General features: G+C 29.4%; 1 protein-coding gene across 1 annotated transcript; it reads right to left on the reverse strand.

The window, feature by feature from the left end:
- Window positions 1–489: 489 nt before the first annotated feature.
- Window positions 490–2,206, reverse strand: LOC114122391 (LHFPL tetraspan subfamily member 3 protein). The gene is made up of 3 exons (XM_027985040.2): window positions 1,414–2,206; window positions 1,092–1,334; window positions 490–1,022 (listed from the first exon to the last, which is right to left on the reverse strand). Exons 1-3 carry the CDS (start codon window positions 1,829–1,831, stop codon window positions 811–813), a joined length of 873 nt encoding a protein of 290 aa, XP_027840841.1. The 5' UTR covers window positions 1,832–2,206; the 3' UTR covers window positions 490–810.
- Between the last annotated feature and the right edge of the window lie 6,723 nt (window positions 2,207–8,929).

Below are 8,929 nucleotides of genomic sequence, written 5' to 3' on the forward strand. Positions count from 1 at the left end.
TTTATAAGCTAAATTCAATATACGATTATAAAAAAATCATACTTGAAATGTATTTACAGGAAGGGAGCTATTACTATTAGGCTAAGTTTTTATAAATATTTAATTAGAAGTTTCAGTTGTAATGTGAAAATTGATAGTCATTTTCTTATTCTAATTTTTAATGACTAGAAAAATTAACATAACTAGTCAGAATTACAAAAATAGCACACACATAATTTTATAAGTAATGAGTATATAATTTTATTTTTATTTAATAAAATCAGTTACGTACAATAACATTCACAACTACATTTATAAAAATATACAGAGATAATAGTTTATAATTGGACGGACTTTATAAATTATTAAAATAGTTTTCAGTGTTCACTTGTCAAGTATTAACTTAAATAACCAAACAAATGAAAATATTGAGATTCACAATAATAATTAAAAATATTGAACAACTCTAAAAATAAATTGTAAGCTATTTGTTCATGTATTACTTATATAATTTAAATATAAACAAAATAAAAATGTTTAATGTTCAAATATTCCCAAATTTTTTAAAACAATAATATTTTAAAAATAATTATTAACTAAAAATATAATTAATTTATAATACTCCCAAAAAATAAAAATACATTATCAACAGTAAAAATTATTTCACTTCAACATTCCATTTTTAATATTAATTTAATGGCTAAAATCTTTCAAAATAATAATTTAATATAGGTATATAAAAATATAAATGGTTTTACCCTGTCTTATTTCCATTAGTTATCATTAAAAGAATAAACCCTAAAAGTTATCATAATTTTCTCTAGAAATTTATTAGAGTTGAAAATTATGAATACTAGATGAAGCATACTCTGGTCTGTACATGGCACCTTTATGAGAGCGACCCGTCCTGTTAGAAAATTCAGAAAATCGATCTTGGTCCATCATTGGCTGTGGCATCAACATAACTGGTTGCAAATTTAATGACTTCCTAGAGCCAGCCATTGATGCACTACTGTCACCTAAATATCCACTATTGAGCTCACCTAAAAAAAAAAATGTTTTTTTAATGCTGTGTTTAATTTATACAGATTATTTAAACATTAATAAATTACCTTTACGTAAAGTAGATGCATATAAGGGTTCTGGTTGAAGTTTTATATGCCTAGTAGCTAAGATAAACGCCAAAGCCGATAAAATAAGTGCGTCCACGCTAGCAATGACTGCTAATAAATATGCCCAACGAAAATTACAGTCACCAAGACTATAGCTTTTAGCCTCAGGACCACAAGTCTTTTGAATATGTGGTGAATCCCAGCCCATTGGAAAAACAACAATGGACGCGATCAGACATCCAGCTAAACATTAAATTTCATGTTAATGAAATACTCATAGTATTTAAGTCAGCAAATATTGTGAAAAAATCTAAGTACGAACCAGATAAAACGTGCAGCCATCCACAAATCATGTACACTGTTGTTGATTGAAAAAAGAAAAACAACAACAACATTACCACGATAATTATGGCGATGCACACCGATACACTGCCAAAAATTGCCGCCACTCTTATGGCAACACTTGGTATGTTTGATATATCTTCCAGCTTTCCCTGGCAGTCCTCAACAGCAGTCGAAACACCATTGCCAAAGTAACAGCTGCTCCATAGTCCGAAACGAGCAGGATTTTCAGATGTTGTAGTGTCACCTATCCATTCTGGAGTGATGAAGGCCACAGCTACGATTATTGCGTAGCAAACTGTAAATATACCCCACAAAACGCCTACCGCTTTGGCGTTACGCACATAGTTTGTAGCGTACATCTGCGACGAGTCCACATATTCTATTTTGGAACCCATTTCTCAGACAGATTCCAATCGAACGAAAGTTACGCGACGTAATGTACGCAGCGTTATGGAAAACACCACATATTATTGCCAAGATAGACTCACCGTTACAAAGAACGATTCAAGCAGAAATTTAATGGTCCAGTTGCCGTCTCGTTTCGGTGAATTTCAATAATCGTCCCAGTAATAAATAATAATGGACAGCGATGTTTGGCGCTCAGAGACGAGACCCACTTATTTTCGCATAATACACACACTATCGTTATTCGTTACACATTATGACGGTGGGGACGAACATCACGGATTAGCGAATTATTGTCTAATAGTCTACCGCAATTCTACAAGATTAGAGTCGGGATTTGATTTGGACGAACTTACTACGAACTACGAAGACGTCATGGCAAACAATGATAGTAGTTTTGATAAGAAATTTCATGGAAGAAGTGCCTCAAAATATTATTCACATTAAAACAGTACATGGAGTATAAGATAAATCTATAAATGGCGAAAATATCTGGATGGAAGGAAACCTCAAACCAATATCTATTCTTTAAACTTTTCTGTCGTCTGTTGAATGTTGATCATCCAGAAATATACCTAACTTAAATATAAATACTTACAACTTTAAGCTCTATACAAAACATCCATAACGAGTTTCCGGATTCATTACGAAACCATAGGTATTTCATTTTTAAAAACATTCTAACATGATAAATGTGTATATATATTTTTTTTGTTTATACGACACTGCAGTCTGAAATAGTGTTTTGTTTGTTAATAAATAACAAAATATCCGGTTGGATTGCGTACGTGTTAAATTTTATGCGTTTAGAAATATCAATATACAGGGTGTCCCGTGCGGATTAGGCATTGCGCATATCTCTTTAAATAATGAAGATATAATTCTGTTGGGCAACAAGTATTTCATATTAAACTACTAGTTTAATTTTATGTTTTGGTAAAAACGTTTTAAAAAAAATTATTTTTTATTAAATTATTTTCAGAAAAATCAAAAATAACTTATATAAATAGGCACTGCTATATAACTTATATACCTATATACTCAATAATTTTATACAGTTTAATTTTGAAAATATTGACGTTTCAACATCATGATTTTAATATTTTTTTTTAGTACACTGAAAGCATTCGCCGGTCTTACGAGCCCGCGGCCCTCAGGCCACATTGTTTGTTATCACTTATCACTGATACTATGGAATTAAATAATTCACAATTTTTCTCAAAACTAGAGAAAAATAATGAAATTAATGAAAATTTATGTTAATTTTAAATGTTGAAAAATCAAAAGTTTTTGAAAAATAAACTGCAAAATGGCGGTGTTCAATTTTTTTTTTTTTTAAACAATTAGGTAGGTAGGTGAATAACAAATTGTATTTCAAACTTTTTTACTAAAATATACCTATAACTCAATTAAAATATGAAGTACTTGTAGTTCTTGTTCCTGTGGCTCTTATAAAAAAAAAAACAGAATTAATTATGATTATCTCCATTATTCCAGGAGATATCGCAATGAATATCTTTACAGGGACACCTTGTATATTTAAGTTATATGGTGGGTGATCAAGGTAATATAACTGTATAAGACACTCATTATTTCAATAACTATTAACGCTTATATATGAAAATATTTTTTGTTAAAAATACAACACTTTTCAAAAAAAAATTACTATTTTTTTGTTGTTGACAGTATGCATTTTTAATTCTTTATTCCAAAGCAAAATATTATTTGTAAATTTAGATAAAATAGACAAAATAATCACGAAATCACATCTTGAAATTCGATGTTATTTCTAAATCCAAACTGTTTGTCACTTACCTAGAGCATTTTTATCATTTTATAATAGATCTGTGTAATTGGAGTTAAGATATTACGGGTTTTAAATTATCGCTACTTTCATTATTCTTTTGAAAAATTAACTTTCAGTCATTCTGTTATCATTTTGAATTTATACCGATATTTTTTTCAATCACAACGTCACAGCAACAAATTAATTAGGTACCTACCTATTAAATATATTTAACCGAATATTTGACAAATATATGAGTATCCATATTCAACTAGATCAATTCATTTTCATGTATAATCTGTGAAATTACTCTCTTATTTTGATTACTTTTATTGATAACCTCCCCAATTATATTCCATACGACCATATCTATCTGTTTAGTATTATTATTATTACTATTATTGTTAATATCTTAACTTTTTTTTAATAATAGGTAAATACCTACTCATATTTTGCATGTCTTTTCAATGAACATAATTTATTCTTATAGTTTATAAGTTTATATAGCCATACAGCAGGCCAGTTCATTTCGGCTATTTATTGCATTTTTACCAAGTTTATTTCTTTTCCTACTTGATGCTATTAAACCAGCAATTATCCGTGATCTAATTCTATGTTTGTTCAACAACTAACAAGATATAATTGTATTTTAATGTGCTTAAGTTAATTATAGTTATTTAATGAATTATTGAACTTATTTGAACAGATATCAGCGCCTGACTTATTTAAATTTGTCTCCCACTTTTAATTTACCAAAAAATAACTTAATAGTTCAATATTTTATGTATGGTTTAAAATTATTAATTTCACTACTACTTTTTATATTATTTTTGTCTATTAACATATAATACTATAATGCTCTACAATACTTACCTATCGTTGGTATTATACGACTATTATTATAGTAGGTACCTAAATCTAGTAGTCTAGTACCTATTCATACAACTAAAAATCCCATTTGTGACAACTGACAAAACATTTAAATATTCCACTTCAAATTTATCATTATATTAATATAATATGTAGACGTAATAATATTATGTCTAAGAAGTAATAACTATAATATTTTGTGTACTTTTATGTTATTTTATTATATTCTTATAGTTTTATGATATTAAACAAATATCAATATACGAGCAAATTGAAAGTATCGATTATTAATCCTTAATCTTTCATTTTATGAAATATTGAAATTAAATCATAAATATATTCAATGTTATAGTTTATAAAACTTATACTAATAATAAAAATATAAAAGATTGAAACATTTTAAATAATAGTTATAGTATACATTTATAATTACGATTTTCACAAACTTTTTTTCTCGGGCCTAACTTCCTGAGCCTTTATGGCCTGATATCCCTAGGTATTCGCTTCCGGTTACCGCTACTTCTTTGAGACTAGTTGTCAAATTATCCTAGCGAACGATTTCCATTGTGTCTTTGCAGCCAGTTACTTTTTGGCCTTTTTGAAGCTGCGCCTTAACGACCAGTAGTAGCTATATATATTATTTAAAGCACTATAGGTAAAATTTAATATTTAAACGAAAAATATTATTTATAAAAAACTGAAACTTGTTACCATTAAGTACATTATTAGTTACATATTGAAATTTCAAAATATTTAGATTAATTTTAATTTTTAAGCTATTTATACGACGAACCTATATTCATACTGATTTACGGTTCGTCGATAATAAACTATCTATATATAAATAATATTATATATTTAGGTACATGAAATATAATACTATATTATAAATATTAATAATGACATATATAAACGATGTACTGGTATAATACAAGTATATAACCAATGAAAATATTAAAGGAGTACCTACTGCTTTTGAATATAATTTATCAATTACAGACTGCAGCATGCACTGCAGTCTGTTATATACCTATAATCTGTCCTGCGTAGAGTATATATATATTATGTTGATACCTAATGGTGGGAACATTTTGCAATCCCAAAAGCCAATAATATATAATAATATAATAATTATATAAAATATATATAATATTATATAGGTTGTAAGTATGTAACAATAGTACAAATTATCACACGCAAACACACCGTAATCATTTCGGTTATGCTGTTTTTGCCGCCGTGTCCTTCCGCCACGCAATAAAAATACTACTCGGGTAAAAGAATATCATGTTTTTAACATGTCTTCCCATTTCTATTTTTTGTACGATGTTTTTCAACCCTATACATGCAGTACAATTATACGACCGTTATTATTTCATCTGACGGGCTCAAAAAAAAAAAAAAACAGGGTAAAATTATGTACAAGAGACTAATCCGTGTCCGAATTGTCGCCGCCGCCACCACCGTATTTTATTACGGCAATTATTATTATTATTTTTTTTTTTTTAAACATCTAAAGGTAATTGTTCCCGAGTTAAGTACATAACGTGCCAGTGCAAAGAGATCGGGAGACGATCTCGTTAACCCTTTGCCACCGGTTTTTATAACCTATATATACGCGGCGTGTACATGTATATGAACCGCTGGCGCTGTGGCAGTGACATTGCTGCTATTAAATATATAGTCTTCTAGTACGTATTATATTTGAATGTACATGTAGGTACATGTCATATATTATACAATAAAGATTGCAAAGAACCTCGAAATGATCAGGTGTGCGTTTCTTGCACATAGACATCTCCCTCAAAAGAATAATATACTTCTGTGTCTACCCCGTTTATATAGCCCGGAGCGGGGCAGTTGTTTAGCCCGTTCATCCCTTATTATCTTTATTGTTGTTATGCGCGCTCACACCCAATTAAAATACCACCGATATTACATAGTATATATACTATATTTATATATTAAATCATGTTTACCGTTGTGTAGTCGTTGGACGCGACGAATTAAATGAATGGTTTGCCATCGAATAGGGTTGTCGGTGTTCGGCGCAGTTATATATACGTAGATGCAATTAATTGTAGAGGTACCTTTATCTATAGTACGTGTAATGTATCAGATAGAAATTATGCGAGCTCACCATAGGCGCCCGCAAGGGGGGGCAAGCTGGGGCATTTGCCCCCCTGGCTTTTCAAAAATATGTTTTAAATTGAATGTTTACAGATAAATTACTATTTATTATATATAACAAATCCTAACATTGCCCCCTCCTAAAAAAACTTCTGCGGGCGCCTATGGAGATCACGTGTAATTTTATGTACTAAATAGTATAATTAATAATACGCATATATTAGAGATTTGATACAATTTTTTATCGATATGGAAATTCATGATTAGATTGACATTTAGAAAAATATACTGTAAAAATACATGTCAGGCTGCAACTGAAAATATCACAAAAACCGTATTTTTAAGTCAAATAAGGATTCGTGTGTACCTAATAATCTGAAATTTTAGATTAAACTATTATATAATATGTTTATATGTTTAATGACGTGTACATATAATATCTAATATATCTTATATATAATACATACAGTTTTATGGTATGGTATTTTGATGCTATATTCAATATTGTATACAATTATATTTATTATAGGTATTAAGCAGATAATAAATACCTATATAGTTATTAAATTGACAAAAAATGATCAGCTATTAATTATATAATTTAAAACATTTGTTATTTATTTATTATAGAACGTATAAAAATATAATAACGACAGCTTTATTCGTTACATCGTTATTTCGTTGTACACCAGCGATTTTGACGCTCAGTGAAAACGCCCGTGTATCGCCCCAGTACCGCGCATCATTTTAACGCGCGTTACCGGGTGCCACCGTTATATTATGCTTATCGCGCGCCAAAATCACTCTAGTATGGTTTGGATGTTCGGCCCTTACAATAATATATATTTTGTTTACGGAATGGCAACATTGTATTTAAAGTTATGTGGAATCGTATATATATATATATATATTTATATATGGAATTTGCGGAGTCGTTTATGTATATATCAGTGGCTATTAAAATCAATACGATTCCGCAAATTTGCAGAATCGTTCTCCACCGAAAAATTGAATGCGAGCAGGCCGCTCTCATCAAAAACATATATGAGTATATCATATTAATCTCTTTTGCTACACAAAAAAAACTCATCGCTTAAAAGCGTCTTAAAAGGAATTTGTCCATAAAGACCTGTTATCATAAAAGTCTATAGTTAAACTTCTCACTCTATTCTGAAGTATGTTACTGAATAATAATCTTCTCCGCATGCGTTTCGTGTTTATTGTTCTACTTATTATAATTTATAGGTATACCAATTTTACTTTTTATTTAACATATTATAATTTATAATATATATTTTTATTAATATATTTTATAGTTAACTATAGGGAATGCGGTTATATTCTAATTTGTAGATTTATATAAATACGAAACATGGTCTTCATTATGTCAACCGTTGGTCCTTTGTAAAATCTTAATGATATACGATTTGTAAGAAATATCATTTTTTCATTAATGTTTTAAGATAAATATTATTTTAGTGTATCAATTATTAAGAGAACTTCAGTAAATATATTATATTTCATGCATTTAGACCAATAAACAGAAAAAAATTAATGGTTTCACCAGGTTGGTTTTAATTTTGTAAGCTACCTATATATTTTGTTTGTATGACACTTTTAGTTAAATTTAAATGTCTTTTGTTTAAATTAAAGTCATCAAAATGTTATAAAGGACTTTAGGACCAGAGAAATTATTTTTCTACCCGGTCTATTCATATGGTTGCTAAAATTGTAGTTCAAGTCATGATACGTATATCATTGTATGTATCTACGATACACATTATATACACAGAGTTTGCGTGACACATCATGTCATTGGTTCACAATTATTATTATTATATACGGCCCGTTGGATCACACTGGGAAATTACACGGTCGGCGGGCCAGTCTCTTTGATGACCGACGACGGTAATAGATTACATCGGACAATTACACATTGCACGCATGCCCCACACGGGCACACGCACATAAACATTTATATACCTACATATATATCCCTATATATATATATATATATATATATATATGTGCGTGTGTGTTTGTATCTGTACGAGCCGTACTTGGACAATCATAAATATAATATGTAATATGTATGCGACAAATTGAATTTCGTGTATACCGAAAAATTGGACGCCCTTCCTGCCCGACTGGTTTAACCTTTGAAAACTCTTTCGGGTCTAATCGTTTTCGATCACACGGCGCCGTGGACGTCGGTTCATTTAATAATTAGGTATAGTTACTTTTGCTGTTGATTATTTTTTTTACATTTTATTGTTATTAGCGAAACCCATTACTTCTATAT

The sequence above is a fragment of the Aphis gossypii genome, chromosome 1 (genome assembly GCF_020184175.1).
Source record: "Aphis gossypii isolate Hap1 chromosome 1, ASM2018417v2, whole genome shotgun sequence".
NCBI lineage: Eukaryota > Metazoa > Arthropoda > Insecta > Hemiptera > Aphididae > Aphis > Aphis gossypii.

Coding starts and splice junctions, on each gene's coding strand:
- LOC114122391 (XM_027985040.2), bottom strand. CDS start 1,831: ATGGGTTCCAAAATAGAATATGTGGACTCGTCGCAGATGTACGCTACA. Junction 1,335..1,413: donor ATGGCTGCACGTTTTATCTG/GTTCGTACTTAG, acceptor TTTAATGTTTAG/CTGGATGTCTGATCGCGTCC. Junction 1,023..1,091: donor TGCATCTACTTTACGTAAAG/GTAATTTATTAA, acceptor TTTTTTTTTTAG/GTGAGCTCAATAGTGGATAT.